This window comes from Fragaria vesca, linkage group LG3, assembly GCF_000184155.1.
Source record: "Fragaria vesca subsp. vesca linkage group LG3, FraVesHawaii_1.0, whole genome shotgun sequence".
Taxonomy (NCBI): domain Eukaryota; kingdom Viridiplantae; phylum Streptophyta; class Magnoliopsida; order Rosales; family Rosaceae; genus Fragaria; species Fragaria vesca.
This window is the reverse complement of record NC_020493.1, coordinates 7,683,371-7,708,350: the sequence shown is the minus strand read 5'-3', so window position 1 is coordinate 7,708,350 and position 24,980 is coordinate 7,683,371. Positions and strand designations below refer to the sequence as shown.

Here is a 24,980-nt window from a genome sequence, read left to right as displayed (position 1 = left end):
ATATCTCTCTCTCTCTCTCTCTCTCTCTCTCTCTCTCTCTCTCTCTCTCTCTCTCTATATATATATATATATATCGGTTTATATAATGTGATCGACAGGCTCACCTCTATATATAAATGCATATATACACTTAGAAAATGACTCCAGATAGATGTTGGTGAAGTTCTTATATATATAGCCAGCATATACATGTGTATGGGTGGTTACTATGAGAAATTGATGATAATGCATGGGACCAAAGTATTTACTAAAGGGTGGTGGCCGGAGATGAATGAATTAATATTTGAAACAATGCAAACTGCTGGTTTCTTATAATTCATACCCCCAAGATCATAGAGGCTTGGATTTTCAGAGGATAAGTTAATTGGTTCAGAGGTTAGTCACATGTGAAATCTCTAGGATTCTCATAACTGAAAATAATATACGAGAGGGAGCAGAGGACCATATCAGATGATGCCTGCATCCTGCCAGCTAGGGCACCAACACAAGGGCCTAATGTTCCTCATGCATTACATTGAAGCCAACCTGAAGTCTGTTATTCGATCGGTGACCTAACCGCCGGAGACAGGAGACTCATAAAGTGAAAGTGAAGTTGGCCGGTGATCGACGAGGAGCTAGCTAGCTACATATAACTAGCCAAACTTTGTTTATTTCTCAGCAAAACTTCGACTGCATGCTGCTGCTTTCCATGACTCATAAGATAGCATTGCCAAACCCTAATTAGCTATAATGACTGACATATACCAAAGTGAAAGCGAAAGCGAAAGCAAATTGTTTAGGTCACAAGAGCAAGTTTTGTCGTTTGTATAAACATGAACGAGTATCGAAGGGCCCGATTAATCATCATTAACCCAGCTGATCATGCATCAAACAATTATTCCAATATAGATAGATATGCAGCTGACTTTGCTCAATTGCTTCCTTAGCTAAGGAGGGTGGAGATCATCATTTCAATTTATTTTTTGTCTAGTTCCCGAGGGACAATGACATGGGTTTGTGTTCAAAGCCTTATTAATATTTCAGTTTAGGGAGTGGTGTGATCTCTAATCTATACAAAAGCATATATTGCCTCAAAGTGTGATAACTTCTAGTCTTCTAGTGAGGTTGGTGGCATGCCAATGTGCATTTTTGTGGCGGCTTCGCACTCCTTTGCTATGCAATAGGGTTAATCATGTTTAGTGTTCGGTGTAGATATCGAAAGAAATCAATTGAAAGACAAGAAGAAAAAGCTTAAGCAGTTGTTCATAGATACAAAGCTAACAGCTATAATCCTGATGGGCCTCTTGTGTTACAAGCATAGCTACAATCTTACTAGGCCTGAACGGGTACACAAGGGAAATTAGAGATGGGAATTAACCTGCTTGGAGGTCCAACATAGAGAAATATTGGGCTCGGAGTTCATCAACACCGCTATAGGGAACCCATCTTTGATAGTGACCACGTCGAGATTGCGGTAATCCAAAACAAAATCGTCACGTCCCATCTTGTTTCCGGACCAACAAAATAGGAGAGGAGAATGGCCTATTATTTGGGCCAATAAGCCCATTAGCGAGCATCTCTCGAGTCTCGACTCTCACACTTGCGTTTCCAATTCAGTTTTTTAAGAATGCGGATATCAACAGGGCCGCACAAGAGGGATCTTGTGGTCAATGGGCCTGGTGGGAGGAATAAGGTCCACAAACGAACAAGCGAACTTGGAGAGTAAGTGGTGAGCTTTTAGGCGGCCGTGAGAGGTACATTGTGGCTGACCGGGGCTGTGACTGAGTCAAATTGCTTAAGTAGTAAAGAAGAGGGAAATAGTTAAGGTACCATTTGAGGGAAAGTTCTAGTATGCAGCCTGTTTTCCAGAGGAAACTTCTCAATATCAGCCCCCGTGCAAAGCACATGCAATCCGCCCTTATTAGTGTATGTATGTTATGCCGTGCTGCACAACAAACATACCCTCATTTGAGAGCAACAGAAATTCGTAGGTACCAAAAAATACATTTTGCAAGACACCGTACAGGTGTTTTACCCATTAGTTCATCTCAGTAAAGAAAAATAAATAAAAGAAAAAAAGGTAAAATCAACCACGTCACCAATAAAATCCCACCCTCGAACAAATCCAACGCGCCAAATTGCGCCAAGGAAGGTAAAACCCGTTTCCGACTGCCACGTCATTTCTCCTTCTTCTCTTACACTCTTCTACACACAGGTCACCCCCTAGTCAATATCCCCTCCGTCTTCTCTCTCTCCTCCAATCTAGGGCACCACCGCAAAAATCTCCGACTTCCAGCCATGAACGCCTTCAGGCTCGCCGGCGATATTACTCACCTCATCAGCATCCTCGTCCTCCTCCTCAAAATCTACGCCACCAGATCCTGCTCAAGGTAAAAAAAAAAAAAAACCTACACCGCCTCTTTTTACCGTCTCGCATTTCGCTTCTCCGGTGCCGATCGGGCTAGGTTTTTTACTGCAGGGATCTCGCTCAAGACTCAGGAGCTCTACGCGGTGGTGTTCTTGGCGCGGTACTTGGATCTGTTCACGGATTTCATTTCGGTCTACAACTCTGTGATGAAGGTTGTGTTCATTTTGAGCTCGGTGTTGATTGTTGTGATTATGCGGCGGCACAGGACGGTGAGGCGGTCCTACGATAAGGAGCTGGACACTTTCCGTCATCACTATCTCGTCGGAGCTTGCTTTGTGCTTGCTCTGCTTTTTAATGAGAAGCTCACGTTTCAGGAGGTGACGCATTTCTTGAACTTGATTTGAACTTGTTGATTCCTGTGGTTTTATATGTAGTCGTTTTCGGATTACGATTTGCTTTGGTTGATTAAGTTATACTGATTTCTGCTTGGCATTTTTGGTGGTGTATTGTGTTGTTGTCATGTAGTGGCCTGCGTAGCTTTGCTAGTTTTTATATACCTTGAATCGTTGTTCTATTCGATTACTGTTAACCTTGAAGCGAATCGTTTTAGGTCATCTTTTACGCCGTTTGAAGAGTGAATTTCGAGCTAGATTCTGGCCCTTTGTGTTTGAGTTAGTCGTGTTCAGAAGGATAGTTATTGATATTGTAGTAAGAATTCGAGTTTCCTCTGGTCATGGTTTTCATTTGTCACTGTTATATAGAAGTGTTTTCATGAAAAAAGTTCCAAGAGAAAAAACAACCACTTGGCCTTTCTGACATGGTGTTCCTTGGGGAGGAGAGCTAGCATTGTGATGATGGTTGTATGTTGCATCTTGGTTCTGACATTTCCGGGGTATTGATACTCTATATTAAAGTGTCGTGCTTTAAATCCGTTTCTTACTGGGACCGTTTGACTAGATACGCACTTAATTGTGACATTTTATTTTAGTTTATAGTTATAGTATCAATACATGTTTCTGTTAAAAATTTACTGTTTGGAGCTTCATTCTTGGTCCCTAATATATGTTGTAAGATTTTCATTTTGCTCGCATATGTCGGGGCCCCAACTTCCTAAGCCATAATGGTGAACCTGCATTCCTGCAACATAGTGTATTTCTAATGCTGAAGTAAAACTATTTTCAGGTCTTCTGGGCATTTTCAATATACTTGGAGGCAGTCGCGATTATTCCACAATTAGTTTTGCTACAACGAAGTGGAAATGTGGATAATTTGACAGGGCAGTATGTTTTATTTCTGGGGTAAGTATATTACTCTTTCCCTCATTGTCATGTGCTATAGAACTGAATGTCTCAAAGGTGTCTATTACTTGAAGTTCAAGTGAATATAGTTTTCTCAAAATTTTTTTGCTTTCTTATTATTCACAGTCTGATTACCAGACATCTCCCATGTTTCTCTTGTCACATTATGGAATTACAAATGGGACAACTCTGATCTCATTTTGTTTTGCAATCATAATTGAGAAGTCATTATTTGAAATGCCGAGTTGTAACGTAACAGTCAACTTCATCGCATCTCAACATCTACAGTAGGTTTTCATCTAATGAACAACAGCCTAGTGCCATCTAATGAAAACCTACTGATAGTGTATTCCATAATTTTGGACCACCATTCAGCTTGGTCATATTGATTCTTAAACCAAGATGTCTACCAAAGAAATGTCTGCATTGGATGTATTGCTAGTTTCTGTTGGAGTCTGAGAAAATGTGCATTTCTGTGATACCAAGAATTTAGAACCACATTGTATTAGATGCAAAGGGCATCTGAGAAGCAATACCCATTACTCATTGCAGAATCATAAGCTGTAGTTATTTCATATTTTGGATTGTTAATCTCTCCACTTTTGTGGAATTTTTGTTAAGGACCCTTGATATAATAAAGAATGATATTTCTTTGTTTGTTTTGGAAAGCAAACTGTTTTTATGGTATCTGGACTACCCAGCAGTCTGGATGCACCAATGGCTGGGTGGTAAACTTAACATGTACAGGCCACCCCTGCTTTTGATAATGAAAACTCCTTATTATAATGGTGCCTTGTTCCTATGCATCAAAAACTGAGAATCTGACATGTATAGTCTGATTATGTAACGGGTGTTTCAGACCATAACATTTACTTTAAACACGTAGCTAGTTGTGGAGTTGGTCTGAGTAATGTGGTTATGAATCTTATGGAATGTTTTTCTTATTTCTTCCTTGCATAGATGCTGAATGTATTGAAATCAATAGAACTTCACAAATGCAGCAGTTCAGTCACATAAAATGGCTCCTAATGGTAGATTTAGAGGTTGTGATGTAGATCTGTAAAAATGTAATGCATCTTGGGATACTCATGTTTCAAAATTGCAGGGCCTATCGTGCATTGTACATCCTCAACTGGATCTACCGCTACTTCACAGAAGCAAAATTCAGTCGATGGATAGGTAAGTTATATGAGAAGTGCCGAAGAAATACGTCATCCTTCACTTTTCCGTTCCATTACTGCTGTTTGTAGAGTTTGGCTGACTCCTTTTCTCTTGTATGATTTTGCAGCTTGCATATCTGGTCTGGTTCAGACAGCTTTATATGCAGATTTTTTCTACTACTACTTTCTCAGGTGGCAAATCCTGGCAACTTCTTTCCAATGATCCTTTAGTATCTTGGTAGGTTTTTAACGTAAATGGTGTTTGTTTTACAGTTGGAAAAACAATGCAAAGCTTAATCTGCCAGCTTAAGCAAAAGGAGGCGTAAATCTAAATCATAGGTTTGGTTTTCTACACCATGGTTGATAAATCAAGTTGAGGGTGACTCTACCAGAGGAAGCATATACAGACTGTAGTTTTGAATTAGGGATACAACCCCGAATCCAAACGTGGGGTACTAGCAAGTTAGTGAATTTTCGGTGGAGTTTTACCCATCTCATACACAATCTGACCTACAAGTTTCGTGACCTTGTAAAAGATAATGAAGCAGACGAGTTCTTTTTACCGTCTTTAGAAAAAGCTGTGCAAATAGTGTTTATGTGGGAATAGTAGTTAAAACGGATAGGTACCTGACTATCTGTAATCTTCACTTTTTAGTTTTTACCCAACAAAATCCGTTACAAAAACATATATCTGATATTGCTTCCCCATCGGATTAGATATCAGATTACAAGTAAAATTTTCTTGAAAAATTAAAAACTAGTCACACTTGGCGAATCCTAATTGGCTTAGGATCATCATTTTTATTTTATTTTAACACCTATAAAAAGTCCAGAGGGTCTTCTCGTATTCTACGCGTCGCTTGCGCTTTACGTCTTCGTCTTCATTTTTGCTTGGTGTGGTCAAAAACCAATTCGAGGTGTTGAGCTCCCTGATCGATATCTCCGGTAAAACACCTGCTTTTTTTTCTGGTTTGCATGATATAATTGCTTTAGAGATTTTGTTTAGATTGCTGTAGTTGTCGTAATTGATTGCTTGAAGTCCAAGAAATCTGAAGAAGAAAACAACCTTGAACGGTAGAACCTCATGTATTACTGAACCTAAGCATAAGCATATCCTCACATAACACTTTTCTTTACTGCGCAAATATGCTTATTGCTTACTGCTTACGTAGAGTATTATAGAACAGCAAACTAGTTTGATTCTTTTCCCATGTCAGTGTTATATGCTATAACTTATGCGAGCAATCGATTCGTCTGAATGGCTCCGAGCCCTTAGACTTTTTTGTTTGACGAATTTTGGTTATATAGAGAATGTGCTAATGACTTCGATGCTGGTTATTGGCCTGATTTAGGTACTAGCAATGCCAGGAGAATTTAGAGTGCTGCATTTGGTCAGACCCTTTCTTCTGTTTCTACCGGAGGTTGAAACTCCTAACAAGAAAGGTCCCGTTGTCTGAGAAGTTGGTATATTCCTTGTCTGCCCTAGGCATCTTTCTTGTGTGTAGTCAGCTTCCCCTGTATGGAATACACTCTACAACTGGTGCAGATCCATTTTATTGGATGCGTGTTATTATGGCATCTAGCCGCGGGACTGTAATGGAGCTTGGTATTAGCTCTATTGTGACATCTGGAATGGTGATGCAACTCTTGGTTGGTTCAAAGACGATTAAAGTGGACAACAGCTTCCGTGAGGATCGCGCATTATTGTGAGTTTTCTTGCTCTAATTGTTTGCTTCAATTTTTTTTACCACCTTAGATGTTCCACATTGTGAAGAACTCTGCTTTAGGAGCTCCTGGGTTTGTTGGGTTTGAATCTTTTCACACTAATGTTTATTTTTCAAAGCTTGTTCTTGTAAAAAACTTGCCAATATTTTCAGTTTGTCACTTGCTTAGCATTCTTATGATCTGCTTCTAATCGGCTTCTGATTGCAGAAATGGAGCACAAAAGCTGCTCGGAATCCTCATTGCTGTTGGTCAAGCTGTTACCTATGTCCTAACAGGAATGTATGGTCCTGTTGGTCAGCTTGGTGTTGGGAATGCCATTCTTATCATAAGTCAACTTTGCATTGTGATGTGCCTAGATGAACTTCTTCAGAAGGGATATGGTCTCGGATCAGGGATCTCTCTTTTCATTGCTACCAACATCTGGTATGCTCAAATCCATATACACACTGCATTGGCATATTATATGATGTTCTATCATGTTTCCTTACTTCGTGAATGGTTGAATATGCAGTGAAAACATCATTTGGAAGGCTTTTAGTCCCATAACTATAAACAATGGCCGTGGACCTCAATTTGAAGGTGCCCTTCTTGCTTTGGTCCATCTCCTAATAACAAGGACAGACAAAGTACGAGCTCTTCGAGAGGCTTTCTATCGACGGGACCTACCAAATGTTACAAATTTGCTGGCTACAGTCTTGATCTTTCTTATTGTCATCTACTTCCAAGGCTTTCGTGTGGAATTATCAGTGGGATCAAAGGTTAACCGGGAACAACAGAGGTCCTATCCTATTAAGCTTTTATACACCTCTAACATGCCAATCATTCTCCAATCTGCTCTTGTCTTCAACCTTTCCTTTTGCTCCCAGGTAAATTGGTTTGCAATAAACTTTGAAGTTTCTTAATCAAGCTGCATCTGTTTTCAATGGAATGACATTTTTCTTTTTCTCGGTATAGTTACTTTACAAGATGTACGGTGGGAATTTCTTGGTAAACTTGTTGGGGAAGTGGAAGGAGTCTGGATATTCTAGTGGCCAGTTGATTCCAGTTGGTGGTCTTGCTTACTGTAACACTCCACCATCAAGGTAATCCAACATCGAATTAATCTACCCTTGGTAATTCCTTTGATATTTCTTAATACTTGAGTAAGCAAAAGCATGTACTGTTAAGTGTTAACACCGTAATACTGATTTGGTTTTAATTGCAGCCTGGCAAGTATGGCAGCCGATCCGTTCCATTCTCTATTTTATCTAGTGTTTATGCTTGCAACCTGTGCACTTTTATCAAAAGCTTGGATTCAAGTTTCTGGTTCTTCCGCCCGAGATGTAGCTAAGCAGCTCAAGGTATTTTTGGTCTTACCTATCCTAGTCCTTACAATATTTCTTCCCAGAACCACTGTATTCACCAACATAATTCCTACATTAACATCTGTGAGACATTAGTACTGCCGTTTTAAGGCAACAGTGGAATCTTCATTATACGCATAATTAACCGAGTATGCATTTTAGTGATCCGTAATGAAGAGAATCTTGCCTGTCTATGTTAGAATTTAACATTTATTTTGCTACACTGTATAGGACCAAAACATGGTGATGCGCGGACATAGGGAATCAAACTTGGAGAAGGAACTTAATCGCTACATACCAACTGCAGCTGCATTCGGAGGAATGTGCATTGGTGCCTTGACTGTTCTCGCAGATTTCATGGGAGCAATTGGCTCAGGAACTGGGATATTACTTGCAGTTACAATCATATATCAGTACATTGAGACATATGAAAAAGAGCGCGGCAGTGAACTTGGTCTTTTCCGCCGTTAAGCCCTAAAGCTCCATAGACACAAGGAAATTGTTTCAGTGACTGATACATGTAACTATACTGCCTCAGATATACAATGCCATAGGGATAGAATTTAGATCAAATTTGCATTTTGGAATAGCCTAACATTCAGAACGTAAACTACTTGGAACGAACCTGTTAGTCATTTAATATCTGTGATTCTTTAATTTCTACTATCTTTCATGATTTTCTTTTTCTTTTCCGTTTTACTATATGAATCTTTCATGTTCTTTAAGTTGGGAGTATTTGTACAATTTACTTTTGCATTATTTAGTCATTGGTGATACACCATCTGATTTGTTTTGCTATCCCGGCAATCATGTTGCTTCCCATGTACCGGACAACTTCATACTTTGCATGTATGGATTCCATTGTTTTGCAACTTTAAGCAACTTTTGGATTTGTTGTTTGTACATTAGTTTCAAAATAGAATTCTCTCAGGCAAAAGATTTTGGTGAGAGTATGATCGAGTTCTTCAGGCTTTAACTTTTTTTTTTTTTTTTTTTTTTTTCCTGATGAAGATGCTTGTTAATCACTCGTGTCCCTAACAACTAAAGTAATGTGAGGACCATTCCCAGTTTCTCATTCAAGCTTGTTTCTTTAGCATATGGATGAGCTCCGAGTTCGAAATGTCGAGTACCGCATTACTCACTTGCGTTGCTCGAAGGAGTTAAATTACCGGAAAGTTCAGGTAAAAGAATAGAAGAACTTTCAGGCTTACATCCCCAAAAAAAGAATAGGGCTACAATACACGTTTTCATACAATTTTTGAGGTCGAACATAAGTTTCTCAAACACTAACTAGGTATACAACAACAAAGATTTTGAATCAAATGGATATATGGCTCCCTTGTCATTTTAGGTTGTTTAATTATCAACTTGTTGTACCATAAACAGTGGTAGCAAGTAGCCAAATTTTCAGAGGTTCACCAAAGTTTTCTCCCACGACTTTGAGTTCACCCAAGACTTTCTCCACTGGAAAGCTGTATCCTAGAGCAGATGGAGCTGGTTTGATTCGTTCTGGGATGACAAGACATTTCTGCTTTATTACCTAGTCTGGCCTGGAAAGCTGATTCTGCAGCGATAATCACTGAAACTACATTGTTGAAAATGAACTAGCTACTGAGTCGTCCCCTCAAATTTCAATTGGAACTATGAAGTTATTCTCAACCCCTTTCTCAAGGGTTGTTTGAAATTCACAGCAACTGGAAGGCAATGTCAATGTGGAATGCCCTACAGTAATTCCCACTTGAACATAAAGATTGTGCAATTTCTATACATTTGAAATTTTGAATGTGTATGTCACTACTTCAAGTAAATAAGATATCTTCTCCCTTTCTTTGTAGCCTTGTTCATTATATACTATCGATCTGTTATTTGTAAAACAAAATAACTTACTCTCAAACTTGATAATTTTTCCAGCGATAGTAAATGCATCCCCAAGTTTCAAGTTTCAACTGTTTCACTAATAATTCGACCAAAACAACAAAGCTGGACTAATATGAATCATGGGGAGGAGCTTAGGAAAATTATATATGTCGTGTTGAGAAAGAGTGATGTGGAGAAATCATGAAGTTGTATTATTAGGACAAAGAGTATTATTTGGAAGAACATAATTATAATGCAAACAAAATCATGCTACATACTCTCAAGTTTGTTTGCCATTAGCAAGTAGCAACATATATATATCTTGCTCACCAAACTACATAATTAATTGAATCTATTCCTAATTAATTATATGTAATTCTATAGGAATTATGGCTTACAACCTTAAAGCAGAAATAAAAAAATCATAGTTCTCTTGTTATCGTAGATTACACTACTACTAATAATCGAATTGTCTTCTGTTTCTTCCCCAAGAAGCTCATTGGATGAAATAATTCAGCATGAATATGGCTATTACACAGATAGTGAAGACCACGAAAGCTTTTAGGCTTTTAGATCATGAAACTTTCAATTAAAAAATTAGGTGTAATATATATATATATATATATATATATATATCCTAGTCTACGTAATGATATAACCTAAAGCAAAATTGCATGCCAAGAAAGAAAAAGGTTGTGTTGTATAATTTCATACAGTATACAACTATACATGTGTGATGTATGTCCGATATAGAATGGATATTCGAAAAGGAGTTTTGTATACCCAAAGTCTCGATCCATTTGTACCTTTGTCTCAAAGAATTGTTGTGAATCATTTTTTCAAATAATTCGTCTCCTCTTCTGTTTTGGTTTCAATCATTATTCATTCCAAGTGTTACGTAACAAGAATTTGCATTTGTATCGATGGTCATTCTAGTATGGTACTTTTATATACTCAGCATAATCAAAATGTATGTCGTTGTATTTTCATTTTTCAATGAACATGAAATACAAATCAAACTTAAATGAAGAATGATAATGATGGGACTAATTGCATGTGTTAAGAGACTTGGAGTATGTTTCTGGTCCCATGATTGACCCTAACAAAAATTAGAAGCAAGTGTTAAACAAAAGTACATGGTCTATACAAACTATATCCTTAATGAAGGCTAGTTATGGACATGCACAATCTCATTCATCACTTCTTTTTCAAAGCCTGCAAGTTCATCTTAAGTTCTTAACAAACATGTAATGAGTGTCAATATAAAATGATAGCAAATTAACCCGATTATCTTCTCTGTTTTTTCTATCATATATAAACGAAGACAAATCCCACACTTCTATATCCTAAAGTTTTCTATGACAAAGGCACCGAGAGCAGTCCAAGCTATATATACTTTCTTAGTTTCTTATTGGGTAGGGATGGGAGTGCCTTCAGTATATTAATCTTTTTATTTCATTACCCTACACTCTTATTGTCTGTAATAATGCCCAACGCGCACTAATTTGAATTTGAAACATATATCAAAGTTATCAACTACACTCTTTTATAATGACTAGCTAGCTCAATTTCTTGAACAATGAACACTATACTACTCATGGCTGAAAGTGTTAATTATCCTTGTGGGACTGGGACAGGGACAATGCATGTTCAAGGCATTAGAGCAAAGAATGAGACACAATTGAATGGGGACTATTTGGTTCAAAGGTTGAAGCTAGATTGATCCATCATTAAGAATAATCACATTAGTTTGTCACACTTTAGACTCTTAATCTCATCTTATGGATAATAGTCTTACTGTCCAAAAAAACATATGAATTGCAAATGTAAGTTTCTATTGAGAAATGTTAAGTAACCATGCATGATGAGTAGGAATGTTTAGCTTCTCACGAATTTTAGCGACTAAATGAGTTCGACTAAAACACGATGGTAAATTTCATTAGAGTCAAGTAATTTAGAACAAAATTCGATTACAAGTGAGTTATAACCCGATTAGAACTATGAACGCGCTCCTGGATATTTCTTGCTTGAAGAATGAAGATACATAATAAGTAGTAGGGTGGTCACATCAATCAGATTACTGTTGATATCGTCACAATCTTCTTTCGGCTCTCTGTCTCTTTTGAAATGCAACTCTCCTAGCTCTCATCCATCATCAGGTCCCATACTGCATTGCAGATATTCAATAAATTCCGAACCATATCTGTGCCTGCCCAAAACCAGGACAACCTACAACTGTTAGCTCTGTTCTAAGAAAAAAAAAAATTGCAAGAACCAACATCTTCATATCAATTTAACTGGTAAACTCAATAGAGATGATCAATGTTATGCAAATTGCATATTCTAGCTAAACTTTTCAGATCCACATAGTTACTTGCTAACAAAAGTTTGTTACATATACTTGTCAAATTAAATGATATACTATCCTGTCAAATTTAAGAGAAGAAAATGAAATGAACTAAACAATAGTCAGTTCTACGTTGTCAACTAGATAGGTTAACTGTTAGTCTGTTACTATCAATTTCATTAACTTTTACAGTAGTCATTATTCTTGAATCTCAAGAAAACAATAAGAAAACTACATGGAAACTACATAACTTCCTATTCGCATTCTTTAACGTACAACTGTGTTATAGAGGATTACAACATGCATTTGCTTAAGATTCCCCCTCCCACCTTAATTATATTTGCACGAAAGGAATGCTCGTGCTTTGTTAGAGATAACATTATTGAGAGTAATTACAATTAATCAAGCAGTTCGCTCAATGTCAGTCCCTCTAAATTTTAGTAATCCCAAACTTATGTTTATGATAATCAGATGCCCTATTTATATTTTCACTTTACAATATGGCGGAGCGGATTCTACACACCAAGATGCACTTGCATCATTAATGCATAAATTCTTAGATCACTATATCCGAAGATCGAATGAAGACTAGAGATCCTAAATTTTTCGTTTTATTTTTATTTTTGATCCAATGAAATTAAGCGCCCATAATAAAAATACGTCTTTTTCGACATCGGGTTCTCATCTCATGTGATGAAAACACTTAGGACTATTTTTTTAGATTTTAATTTTGTTAACGGTATTAGTATATATGCATGATAATGCGATAAAGATGAACGGATCAAAATATTGTATATAAGTTACTCGATTATTTACAGGTTGACAGTATGATAGTCAAAATCAATATTATTTTAAGTTCATTTACAAGAATGAACATTCAAGTTTCAAAAACCGACCGTTACATGCATATTCCGAAATATGGTAGAATTTATGTCAATAATGAGAGAAAGATTACTGCGAGGTTGTGAATTATAATGGTGACGATTCTTCACAGTACTGACCTCTCTGCGTCTTCTTCTTCCTGGCTCTCCTCCCATGGATGATGGATGATGATACAGTCCTAACTCCAGTAGGGTCCATTATTAGATGGTAGCAATCAATCCCTCTCTGTACACCACCATTTATAACCTCACCACCCCAAGAAACACTAAAATAACACATACACACCCGACTTTTCCACCCCTTCTGATCCCCCCAAGTTCCTCCTCTCTATCTATCTCCTCCTCCTCCTTTTCCTTTTTCCCGCGCTTTAAAACTACTTGCCTCCATCTCCGGCTCGATCTCTTCAACCTCATTATAGTCAAACTTTGCGCCTCTGCTTTCATATTAACTGCAATCCCTTTCAAACACATTTATTCCCTCCCACCCACCCAACAAGTTTATAGTCTCTCTCTTTTGAGCTTCTGAATTTGTTTTTTCACTGTTTCAGATGAATACAGTCAGACCCAAATCGGCTCCGATCAAGAAGAGCAAGCTTTCCAGGACGTTCCACAAGGTCATCAGCCTCCGAGCCGCGACCAAAATCGCTTCCAACAATGGCATTTGCAAGCTCAAACCCAACACCAAGGCCACCAAAGAGGAACACGATATCGAAAAAATGGAGGATCTTAAAGCCAAGAACAGGGCAGTCATGGAGGCTTTACTTGCCAAGCTCTTTGCCGGAATCACTTCCATTAAAGCAGCTTATGCCGAGCTCCAAATGGCGCAGAACCCTTACAACAACGAAGCCATTCAGGTGGCTGACCAGGCCGTAGTGGACGAGCTCAAAGCCATTTCGGAAATGAAGCGCAGCTTCCTTAAGAAAGAGCTCGATCTCTCTCCTCAGGTGACTCTAATGCTCGCCGAGATTCAAGAGCAACAGGGACTAATGAAGACGTACGAGATCACCATCAAGAAACTCGAGCTAGAAGCTCAGCGCAAAGCCTTCAGTCTTTCCGAACTCCAATCCGAACTCGAAGAACTACTCGCAACCAACAGAGGCATCGAATACAAGCTCAAATCCAGCGGCCCGCTCTCGATCTTCGACAACCTCCGCCTCTCAAAACTAACACCAACGCATTTCGCGCAGTTTCATCAGCAGACCGTAAGATCCATACGAAGCTTTGTGAAACTAATGATCAAGGAAATGGAGTCTGCAAGCTGGGACCTCGACACAGCCATCAAGTTCATCGAGCCAGAAGCAGAGTTCACTAAGCAAAGCCATCGCTGCTTCGCGTTCGAGTCTTTCTTTAGCAAAACCATGCTCGAAGGCTTCACTAACCCAAACTTCGGACTCCCTAGTACTCACAAAACACAACACTACTTCGACCAGTTCAACAACCTCAAACAAGCAAACCCAAAGTCCTTCATCTCCCAGAACCAAACAGCTTTGTTCTCTAAGTTCACAAGAGCCAAGTACCTCCAACTAGTCCACGCCAAAATGGAGTGCTCCCTCTTCGGGAACTTAAACCAGAGAAAGCTCATAAACTCCGGCGAGGTTCCCGATACGCCGTTTTTCGAAGCCTTTGTTGAGATGTCCATGCGGGTTTGGCTTCTCCACTGCTTGGCCTTCTCGTTCGGTCAGCAAGTCTCGATCTTTCAGGTCAACAAGAACCGCAGATTCTCAGAGGTGTTCATGGAGTCCGTCACCGTCAACGATTCCGATACCGAGTTTTCAGTCAGCTTCACCGTCGTGCCGGGGTTCACAATCGGGAAGATGTTGTTCCAGAGCTTGGTTTACTTGTCTCCGGTGAGTAGTAGTCTCCGGCGAATATACAGCTAGCTCCGGTGGTTCTAGGCAGTAGTAGTTTATGTCAGTGATGATGAATGAGAGCCGTTGGATTTGGATGCGGGTCCATAGAGGTAAGTGTAGGCTAGCTCTCTTAACTTGTGTTTCACTTTTCACTGGAGCTTGTCATGTCACCCTACCTGAGGTGAGCTAAGCAATTCAGCATAAGCATATTTTCTGCAACGATGGCATTTGGGGTCCATTTGTGAAATTTGGTCAGAGAGGATATGATCAGGTTTTGGGGGTTTCTGTTTAAGTAGTTAAGGTAAAAATTCTATGTGAAATGTCCTTCTGCAGTTGTTGTAATGCAACATGCCTCTGTAATAATATTGCACGATCCAGGAAATTCTACTATGTTTAGGGTTCCATGGTCATTGAAACAAGTGTAATTAGTGAAAACTTGTATACTACTCTGGAGTATTTAAACTATAGAATCGAATTCAGATAATGAGCTAATCCAATTTATTACTTAGGAATTTATATTTCTGAACATTTTATTGCTTTGGATATGATTTCAACTGGGATACTTTTATTAGTTCTTTGTGAGTTTGGCAAGGACTCCGATTTTGTATCGAGTTTGGGTGTGTACATGTATAGCTAGGTAGGGCTGAAGAAGAGGTAGGTGATTGGGAAGTGACAAGTCTGAGCATAATTCACGGGCTTCTGTGCCTTGTAAACGACACCACAGCTTCTAACTCACTGCAGGCTTTTGCTTCTGTGTCTTTGTGTAGGAATCTAGTGCTAATACATGTAGCAACTACAATTTCCTTTACCTGCATAAACATTTTGGCTCCTTTATATACTCACAGAGTCACAGGAACCATACTGTTTGCATGGGTGGCATTTGGAAGCCAGTGCTTACTCTTTTTTTGGTTTCACAATGCATTATTCTTTCTGTTCAATCCTCAAATTCCAAGTGAGCTTGAGTAGTTTCTGTTTGCTTACAGTTGAGAGGCTCAGAATTTTTACCTAGCTCAGTTCTAACTCAATTTCTTACCCCTACTTTGTCAATTGGCTTAATCCAAAGAGAGTAGATTTGGATATTTCCCTTGCTCACTCCATTCAACATTACAGTAAATAAGCAAACCTTGGAATTATTTCTCTGGGAAAATAATAATTAGGGTGACCCATCAGAGATAATGTTGGTACTTGGAGTCTGATTCTGTTTGGTTCTGCACTTGAAATGTGATTCTCAAAGCAAATTGCAGTCCTTGTTTGTCTGTTTATATTTGTCCAGCTCCTTTCTCCAACCCTGGAACGTATAGGGGCACCAGTTCCTCTTGGAAGCCAACCAAAAAGAAAAAAAAAAAAAAAAAACAAAACTGTGCTAACTTGCAGTATCAGAAACCTGAAATATGCATCATTTGGGACATCTTCGAAAGCGTGATCATTTCTTGCAAATATCGCTATATAATGTACAGATTCAATAAGCAAAGGAATTGATCCCGGAAACAAATGGCAAAGCAAATTCACTCCAAAAAGAAAAACCAGTATATTGTTTCAATGGGCATTCTGACTGACCAGCCCAGACCCCTTTCTACTTCCCACCTTTAGCATAATCGACCTCCCTCAGACATGTCAACCTTCACATGAATAAGATCCAACCACTGGTTTGGGCATTTCCTTTCAAAGTCCAAGTCCCCCATCAAATCTTTCACAAGTATGCGCTGACCTAGAAGTTCTGTTCTATTTTACCAAGTAAACCGACTATACTATAATCCACACTCAGCATTGATTGTCTATGCACAGAAGTTATCAAATCCAATGATGGTTGGGAATTGGCTGCATATATTGGTTCAGAAGGTCTTAGAGGATGCTTTCTCCAATATGTCGCTCCCAGAAAGCAGGAAAGGATCATCACTTTCATCAATCAAAGCCCAGCATGCAGTTAACCATCATTGCCTTTGTGAAGAAGACACTGAGTCTAACAAGGTCATGGAGGAAGGTCTCAAGGGCTTCCTGTTTCGCCATCAGAGGAAGGTGGAGAATCTGTAGCGTCTGCAAGAGCGTCAAGCATCATTATGACATCAGAAGGGTCATCCAAATAGTACTTGGCTTTACTGGGTTTCTGTCCAACAGTGCATGCAAAAACACTTGTAGTAGAGGAGATGACACCATTATTGAGTGCATTGCCGATAATCTCAAACATGTCCTCGTCAGATCTATCATCACCAATGCACAAAACAAAATCTGCCTGCTTCCCATTCTCGTGCATCGATGTGAATACCTTTTCAGCAACCAGGCCTTTACTGACACCCTGAGAACCAGAACAAGTAAAGATTCAACCATCATGATTATTTTCACACAATCAAATTGATTGCAACTGCCCATATTAGGTCAACAATATCTACTGCAATACTTGAATATTTTCTCATCAGCAAACAAAAAATTTGATATACGTTCTCATATTATTGGTGCGAGGCTACGAGGAACCCTCATACCACCCAAAAAAAGGAAAAACACACTTCAGTATTGGGGTCACTTGATTATGTTATCTGAAGCCATACTCACTAATTTCCATATCAAAGGAAGTGAGTGTCCTCCCACCTTTAGCAGTATTATGCACATATTCTGAGATTTTACAAATCTCTATTAGTGTTATCATACACATGCTAACTAATGAGGTGGCTTATTCAGAAAGACCTACAAGTCTAAAGCACTACTACTATTAATTAATTGATGAATTGCATAGAAAATTTATCAACTGAATCACACTCACAGAATAAGATTTCTAAATATAAAAGAGGGAAATGGTATTGTGTTGTCCTCCATCAGTTCCAACAATAAACTTGGGAGAATTTGAAGTGGTAAAAATGGGAATAGACAGTAACTGTGGAGATTGTCCTAGTATATATTAGATTCAAACAAGTAGGTGAAAGGTTGCATTGACATAGAGTTGAATAATTTGGAAGGAGGGTAGAAAAATCACCTGTGGCTTTACTTCTACGATATATTGACCACTCTTGGCAGCTACTGGTTCGTTTGCCAAAACACTTTCCAAATGGTCCAACAATTCTTTAGCCTGGCTGGATCCAAAACCAGGGTCGGCATCTCGATGGTGCCACACCAAGGCACTCTCCTTGGTTTCAATAGAAGACCCATCGGTGGCTTCTGTATACAATTTCATGACTGGTTCAGCTATCTGTATCCACCCAAAATCACTACTCTGTCCACAAACTTCCCAATCCTTGTCGGCAGACCATCTAACAGAACACAATTTATATGAGTACAAAGCAAAAGAAAACCAAGGATAACTGTATAATAAATAAAAACAGATATGTATACCTTACAAAATAACCATGTTCAGCAGCGATTCCAAGTTTCTTGCAAGGAGAGAACCACTTGCTCAAACTATCCCTTCCTCTTCCACTGACCACAAAAACAGTGTTTTTAGCATCACCAGAGAGTGTATTGATTAGAGAGATAACCTCTTGACTTGGGGTCTTATTTATAGATGTTTGAGGCATCACAGTGCCATCATAATCTAACAATATAGCCCTGCTCTTAGATTTCACATAAGCATTCACAATGGCATCAATAGACAGTTTTCTGAAGTTAGGATCCAGTGCTATAACCCTGAAGCCGAAACCCAGACCAATTCCCCAGCAACGTCTTCTAAAATGGTCTTTGCACGTCCTCTCCATGTCCTGGAAAACACTTCGTGACCAGTAGGCAACATCATGTGTACTGACATACCTATAATGCTTCTCATGGCGCAACTGTTTCTCAGGCTCAACCATAGAAATTGCCTCATTCATGGCCTCGGCTGTTGATTCAACATTCCATGGGTTAACCCGAATTGCACCACTAAGTGAAGGTGAACAACCAATAAATTCTGATACAACCAGCATGCTCTTCTTGGGCCCACTGGATTCTGATTCTGATTCAGATTCTGATGTAGAGTTCCCTTGCCTGCATACAATGTACTCATAGGGAATAAGATTCATCCCATCCCTCACAGCAGTGACCACCACACACTCTGCTACAGTGTAATACGCAACTCTTTCACTAAGAGAGACTGGTTTATCAATGAAGACAATAGGTTCATATCCATTCTGACCATATTTCTCATTTATTCTCTCGACGCTTGCATAGATTTCAGCCTGTGTTTCCTCAAGATCTTTGCCTCTTCCCCTAGCTGGATTTGCTATCTGTACCAAAACTGCTTTACCCTGCCACTTAGGGTGCTGCTTCAGCATCTGTTCCATAGCCAAGAGCTTCAAATTGACACCTTTAAAGATGTCCATATCATCAACTCCAAGCAACACAGTCTTTTTTTCAAACTTTTGTTTTAGTTCTCCCACTCTCCACTCCTTGTCTGCAAGTTTTAACACTGACTGAATCTGCCCCATGTGAATCCCAACAGGCATGATCTTTATCCCGACTGTCCTTCCATAATAATCCAACCCAATATAACCTCTTTTTGACTGATACTCCAAACCTAACATTCGGCTGCAACAAGACAAGAAATGCCGAGCATAATCAAAAGTGTGGAAACCAATAAGGTCTGAATTTAAAAGCGCCTTCAGAATCTCTTCCCTGACAGGTAGAGTCCTGTAAATTTCGGATGACGGGAAGGGGCTGTGAAGAAAAAACCCCATTCTCAATCTATTGAACCTCCTCCTCAAGAAGGTTGGCAGCACCATTAAATGGTAATCGTGAATCCATACATAATCATCCTCAGGATTTATGACTTCAATCACCCTTTGTGAAAAGATCTTGTTTGCCGCCACATATGCCTCCCACAAAGTTCGGTCGAACCTTCCACCGTGATTTGCAGAAAACGGAAGCATGTAATGAAACAAAGGCCACAAATGCTGCTTACAGAACCCGTGATAAAACTTGGCCAAAATGTCAGCCGGCAAGAAGGCCGGAACACATTTGAACCTATCCAACAGTAGCTGCGACACATCATCTTGTTCATTCGAATCCACCTCTACATTCAAAGACCCTACATACAAAACCTCCATATCTTCAGGCAAACCATCCTTCAACTGCAACAACAACGAGTCCTCATCCCAACTAAAACTCCACCCTTTGTTATCCGGTCTACGCTTAGCTTTCACTGGCAGCTGATTAGCCACAATAATAATCCGATCCTGCACAATCGACGACGGAACATCTGACGACACACTATTGGCGTTATCATCATCAAGCTCCGATATAACCCCGGCAACGGTCATAACTCTCGGCAGCCGCTTCCTTTCCCGACCCATTATCGGAAAGTTGCCGGAAGCAAGATCCAAAAGGTTGGTATACGATTTGGACATCATCTTGAATAACTTCTAATCAGGGTTTCCCCTCAACTCTAAGAATCTCTAAAACAAAGATCTCAGAAATGTAAACCAAACCCAAGATTCCTTGACTCTTCAAAACACTAGAATTCAGTGCGATCTGTAATAAAAACGAATTAACCAGGCATCACTACAATAACCAAGAATCAAAAATTTCATACCAAAACTAATCTAAATTCGATTCGATCACATAGCAAGTCACCATTTACTAATCAAAACTTCAATACAATATAGAATCTGCAGCAAAGATGAAAACTTTGCATTGAAATTAATCAAAAGGCAATGATTAACAAGGAATGGGAATCAGAAATTACCTTTTTTAGGGCTTGCAAGAACGAATTTTGAATCGAACCCAGATCAATTTGGATCTGAAATTTCAGAAAAAAGAATGAAAGTCTGGTAATTTGAGAAGGAAATTGAATCTAGGGTTTGGTGATGCTTTGCTCAAGAGTCGCTTCTTCTTCCTCCTCTTTTCTTTTTCTTCTCTCTCACCCTCTCCAATATACCAAATGCTTCTCTCTTTTGGAAGAACCAAAAAATTTCATTAATTTCTAAAACAAAAATATGTATATTTTTTTTTCCTGCAAATAAAACAAAATATAAAAAGTTAAAGAATTGAAGAAGATAAGGTTTGGCCAGTAGGCTACTCAGTAATGCCAACTGGGTATCTGCTGGCGCGTCGGGTCCACGCGCTACCCCTGGTATTTATTACTGCCCTCCCTTAGCAAGGGCACATGATGACGTGGCGGGAATCCAGAAGGCTCCGGGGTGGCCGACGACACGCCGTGTGAACAGGGGTGGGGACACGTCAGCATTTTGCAGCGCTCGTTGTTAGCTTAACTCCGGGTGGGGCCGACACGTCGTTTTTTTGGGATGTTCTAATCCACACACACGATGGTGAAAGTGATCTCATGTTTTGCAGGTCGCGGTTAGATATCCGCCGTCCGCCATTGACGTCACGAGACGTGGTGACAAGAGTTGTTTCCGGCACCGTGCCTGCTACGTGTCTGGGGGACTTGGAACAGTAGAGCTTGTTACCGGGGGTGAAATTCTAGACGTTTCCGGAGTCGTTTTCTCACTCCCTTGACTAGCAATATTTTGATTATTTTCAGAAGATTCTAATTCAAAATCCCTTTGTTTATTTTCTAGAGACATAAAATCTTCTATTAAAATAAGAGACGATAAGGTCGATTCAGAAATAACTAATTATTGCATCCGAGTTGTTTATTTGATTAAAATGAAAAACTCTGTAATACTATCGTTCTTATTCTAATATTTTTTTTGAAAGATCTTTATAGAATTGTTGTTATATGAGACACAAGATATGGTCATTTATATATAAGATTGCTAGAAGTATTGGAAGGTAGAAATGATACAACCATCATGTCATTATCCACATCAAATGAATAGAAAACTTGGTCCCAAAGCATTATTGTGCAACTTTAGCATCATGGAAGCAACCCTAGCTAGGCATGTTGCCCAAGTTGCCACATGGTCGATGCTACAATAATACCAAAAGGAAAATCCGGATAAGGTGAAAAAATGGGAGATGACGTCACCGATGACACTCAGAAAACCGACGTGGCAGGCACGTGGTTGGAAAATGGGAATTGAAAAATCGGGGTTTTTGCGTGGTTAGGGTTGAATGACCAGAAGTGAATTGTCGTTTTCATCCCCGCTGGAATATATTGGTCTAGGGTTTTGAATTTTGATTATTTCTACTAGATCTGATACGTTCCCGTGTTTATTAAGAAAAAATATGTTTCTATATTTAGACTATGAGTCACAGAGTTTGACCATATTTGCGGGTGTTTTCTTTTGACCTAAGATTTGTATTACCTAATTTTTCATGCATGAAAGCAATGTGTATTTTATAAACATGCACGATGAAAGTGGTTAGGGCATCATCAACTTGAATATGTTTTTGAAGACTCCACGTTTTATTTATGGGTCTTGCTTGAGATGCTTTCAAAGAAAAATAGCCTCTTGAAAATCAAGGTGTTCTTGGTGTGATGGAGCTTTCTGTAGTTGCATTAGCTCTGTATCACTGTATCAGTGAGTTGTGCATTCGTAATTGAGGGAAAACGTGGGTTGAAATATACTAGATCAAATAATGACGGGTATACTAGCTAATTGTTTGTTAAAATTGATGGTATGATTATATGTTTTTATAGCTAAACACATTAGTCTTGTGCAAGAAGAAGCCTCGTACTTGAAATCAGAGCGCGGCACTGTCCCGTATGGCTTTCTCTCTGTAAGAGCGCACTCAAATCCGCCGCCGATTCCGCCTTTTATACTCCAGCGAGGCCTCTACTTGTCGTCGTCGGTCTCCTCTAGTTCATACGTTAAGTCTAGCTCTCTTGCTCAAATGGATTATCCTATACTCTATAGGGAAGTTGTGAATCATGCCTAATTGATTTTCTAAGATGGAAACTCCTCAATCTATAATATAGATTGTGATATTGAAAACATATCATATGAGGATCTGGTTCTGTTACAAGATCAGACTCCATTTTAACATTTTGCGCCTAGAAAAGAACGTCGGCTATCATACTTTGATGTTGAATATATCCAAACAGATAAACAAGTAGGAAAGGTACAACCATACACCTCCATAGCATCTCCCTCTTTGAAGCATACAACGTAAATCGACTACTTCTCAAGAGATGAGAGATTGCTAGAAAGGACACTTCTGTAGAAGTTACACTAGCATTACTGGGATCTTTCGTTAGTCCATGACAGTGGGGCATTTTCAAAATTAGTGACATTTTAAACTTATTTACTAGTGATCAATAAATACAAAAAATAGAATCTTGTCAATGGAAACAACACATACATTTGTCATTGTTGTAAACACAAAAATTCATGTAACGAATAACAGAAAGACACGTGTACAAAATAAAATATTTGTATTGATGAATTTACGGGTTACAATCTCTGTGGGTATTCTTTTACAAGAATTTCCTCTGATTTAATCTCCAACGTCGATTTGATCCAAGGGTGACGAGCACTTAATCTTGAATCGAAGTGTTGTAGTTTGGACTTCTTGTCGTGTTGACGATTTGTAGAAGTTGATTGACCAAGGGCCGTAGAGGCTTGTTCTTGATCGGACTTAGGCCATGAGCAGTGTCATGTGGTGAATGTTCTTCGGCTTTGATGGCGGATTAATCGACACGTGTGTTTGGTGCTTGTTCATTCTCCAGGAGCTTGTTAAAGAACTTTATAGAAGTTTTGATTTGTTGAAGACTTGAAGATGAGGGTTGATTAAGGGCCGTGGAGGCTTGATGTTGATCAGATTTGGCCACGAGCGCTTCCACGTGGTGATTTGTTCTTCGTCTTGAAGTTGGTGAAGATGTCGGCTATTTGGCAGCTTGGTGACTCTTCGAGATTTAACAACTTCTAGGCTTGAGGTTGATGAAGAATCAGCTATTTGACAGCTTGATGATTCTTCAAGCATTTTGCGAGACTTCTGAGCTCTCGGGAGTAATTTTTCTCTCTTGTCCCGAAGTCCTCCTCTTGATATGAGAGGGGGTATTTATAGTGTCGACGTTTCTCCGTTTATGGAATGTTATGAAGACACCGTTTTAATTGTATTTCCTTAACGGTATAATTAAATCAATCAGTCTTGATTGATTGATCTAATTATAATAATTAACATAATTAAATCAATCGGTATTTATTGATTGATTCGATTATGATTAATAAGGTATTTTGCCAATTTGATTAAATGTTTGACTTCCTTTCCGATAATCAATTTAATTTGATTGAAATTTGATTATCAATTGACATTTAATATTTGATTTTAGTCGGGATTGATGATTTTTGTAGTTGACCGACCATTCACACGTCGCCACATGTCATTTCTGAAGACTTTTCCAACTTTCCCGACTCACGAGCCACATATGCAATTTGTCGGGACCATGCGTCGTATGAATAATCTAATGATTATTATTCTCATTAAATTTTATACGTCTACAAATGTCCCCACTTCAAGGTGGACCGTAGTCGTGTTGCCATCACGTGTCGGAGGTGTGGCTTGAAGTCCATACTTTTGACGTGGACGATTATGGGCCAACTTCTCGGGCTTCAATGTATGTGGGAATTCATTTAAATTTGTAGAAATCCCGAATTTGTAGGGACTCATAAATTTGCAATGATTCCCTATATATGTGGGCATTCCTTAAAATTTACAGGACATCCAAACTTGTATAGAGATTCCTTAAATTTGCAAGGATCCCTACATATTTTATTTAATTCGGTAGAGATTTCTGAACACCGAATGTAAATGGAAATAAATCTTGGATATATTACTTTCTCTATTTGATTGATTGTTTACAAGATTTCCCACAATCAATGATTTCGGACACAAATAATTTAAGGCTATATGGCGGGAAATCTTTGATTCCCTGCATAATTTTCTAGTCTCAACTAGGTAATTACTCATGTAGCAACACCTAGGGCTTCAATATAAATTAGGGTTCCGAGTTTGAACACATGCATCCCCATATCGACTGCCTCAAGGTTCTCGTCACCGTTACTGTGATGTTTTCTGCTTTTGTTTCCTCTTGATTTGACTGTGCTGGCTTTGTCTAAAACTCTGAATCACCGATCCTTCTAGTATTAGTTTTTTTTATTGCAGATCATAGAACACAATTGAATTGCCCTCAAGTTGCAGGCGGAGAAGACCCTTGGCCTTGATAGGACAACAGCAGAACCTAAGGTCTACGTACCTATTTTTTTCTTCAATTCTTTCGTTTGATATTCTGATGCTCCCATGGATTTCTAGGTTGCCCAGCAAAACTAAATTGCCTCCTAAGTCACTCTGAAGAGACCTTTCGACAT

At 39.0% G+C, this 24,980-nt stretch overlaps 3 protein-coding genes and 1 pseudogene across 4 annotated transcripts; 3 read left to right on the top strand and 1 right to left on the bottom strand.

Moving 5' to 3' along the window:
- Positions 1 to 2,277: 2,277 nt before the first annotated feature.
- LOC101304256 (ER lumen protein retaining receptor-like) lies at positions 2,278 to 5,382 on the top strand. Its single transcript, XM_004293926.1, has 6 exons — positions 2,278 to 2,369; positions 2,445 to 2,724; positions 3,530 to 3,645; positions 4,751 to 4,824; positions 4,934 to 4,997; positions 5,079 to 5,382. The coding sequence occupies exons 1-6, from the start codon at positions 2,278 to 2,280 to the stop codon at positions 5,113 to 5,115; spliced, it is 663 nt and encodes a 220-aa protein (XP_004293974.1). The 3' UTR covers positions 5,116 to 5,382.
- A 325-nt stretch (positions 5,383 to 5,707) lies between these two features.
- Positions 5,708 to 8,344, top strand: LOC101291036 (annotated as a pseudogene). The gene is made up of 7 exons (XR_184370.1): positions 5,708 to 5,750; positions 6,158 to 6,511; positions 6,738 to 6,953; positions 7,042 to 7,396; positions 7,485 to 7,612; positions 7,735 to 7,870; positions 8,105 to 8,344. The product of XR_184370.1 is annotated as a protein transport protein Sec61 subunit alpha-like (transcript).
- A 5,105-nt stretch (positions 8,345 to 13,449) lies between these two features.
- LOC101303973 lies at positions 13,450 to 15,075 on the top strand. The gene has a single exon (XM_004293925.1). The coding sequence runs from the start codon at positions 13,507 to 13,509 to the stop codon at positions 14,836 to 14,838; it is 1,332 nt and encodes a 443-aa protein (XP_004293973.1). The 5' UTR covers positions 13,450 to 13,506; the 3' UTR covers positions 14,839 to 15,075.
- A 1,114-nt stretch (positions 15,076 to 16,189) lies between these two features.
- LOC101303680 (probable alpha,alpha-trehalose-phosphate synthase [UDP-forming] 7-like) lies at positions 16,190 to 20,663 on the bottom strand. Its single transcript, XM_004293924.1, has 4 exons — positions 20,453 to 20,663; positions 18,130 to 20,238; positions 17,774 to 18,047; positions 16,190 to 17,101 (listed from the first exon to the last, which is right to left on the bottom strand). The coding sequence occupies exons 2-4, from the start codon at positions 20,115 to 20,117 to the stop codon at positions 16,793 to 16,795; spliced, it is 2,571 nt and encodes an 856-aa protein (XP_004293972.1). The 5' UTR covers positions 20,118 to 20,238; positions 20,453 to 20,663; the 3' UTR covers positions 16,190 to 16,792.
- Positions 20,664 to 24,980: the final 4,317 nt, after the last annotated feature.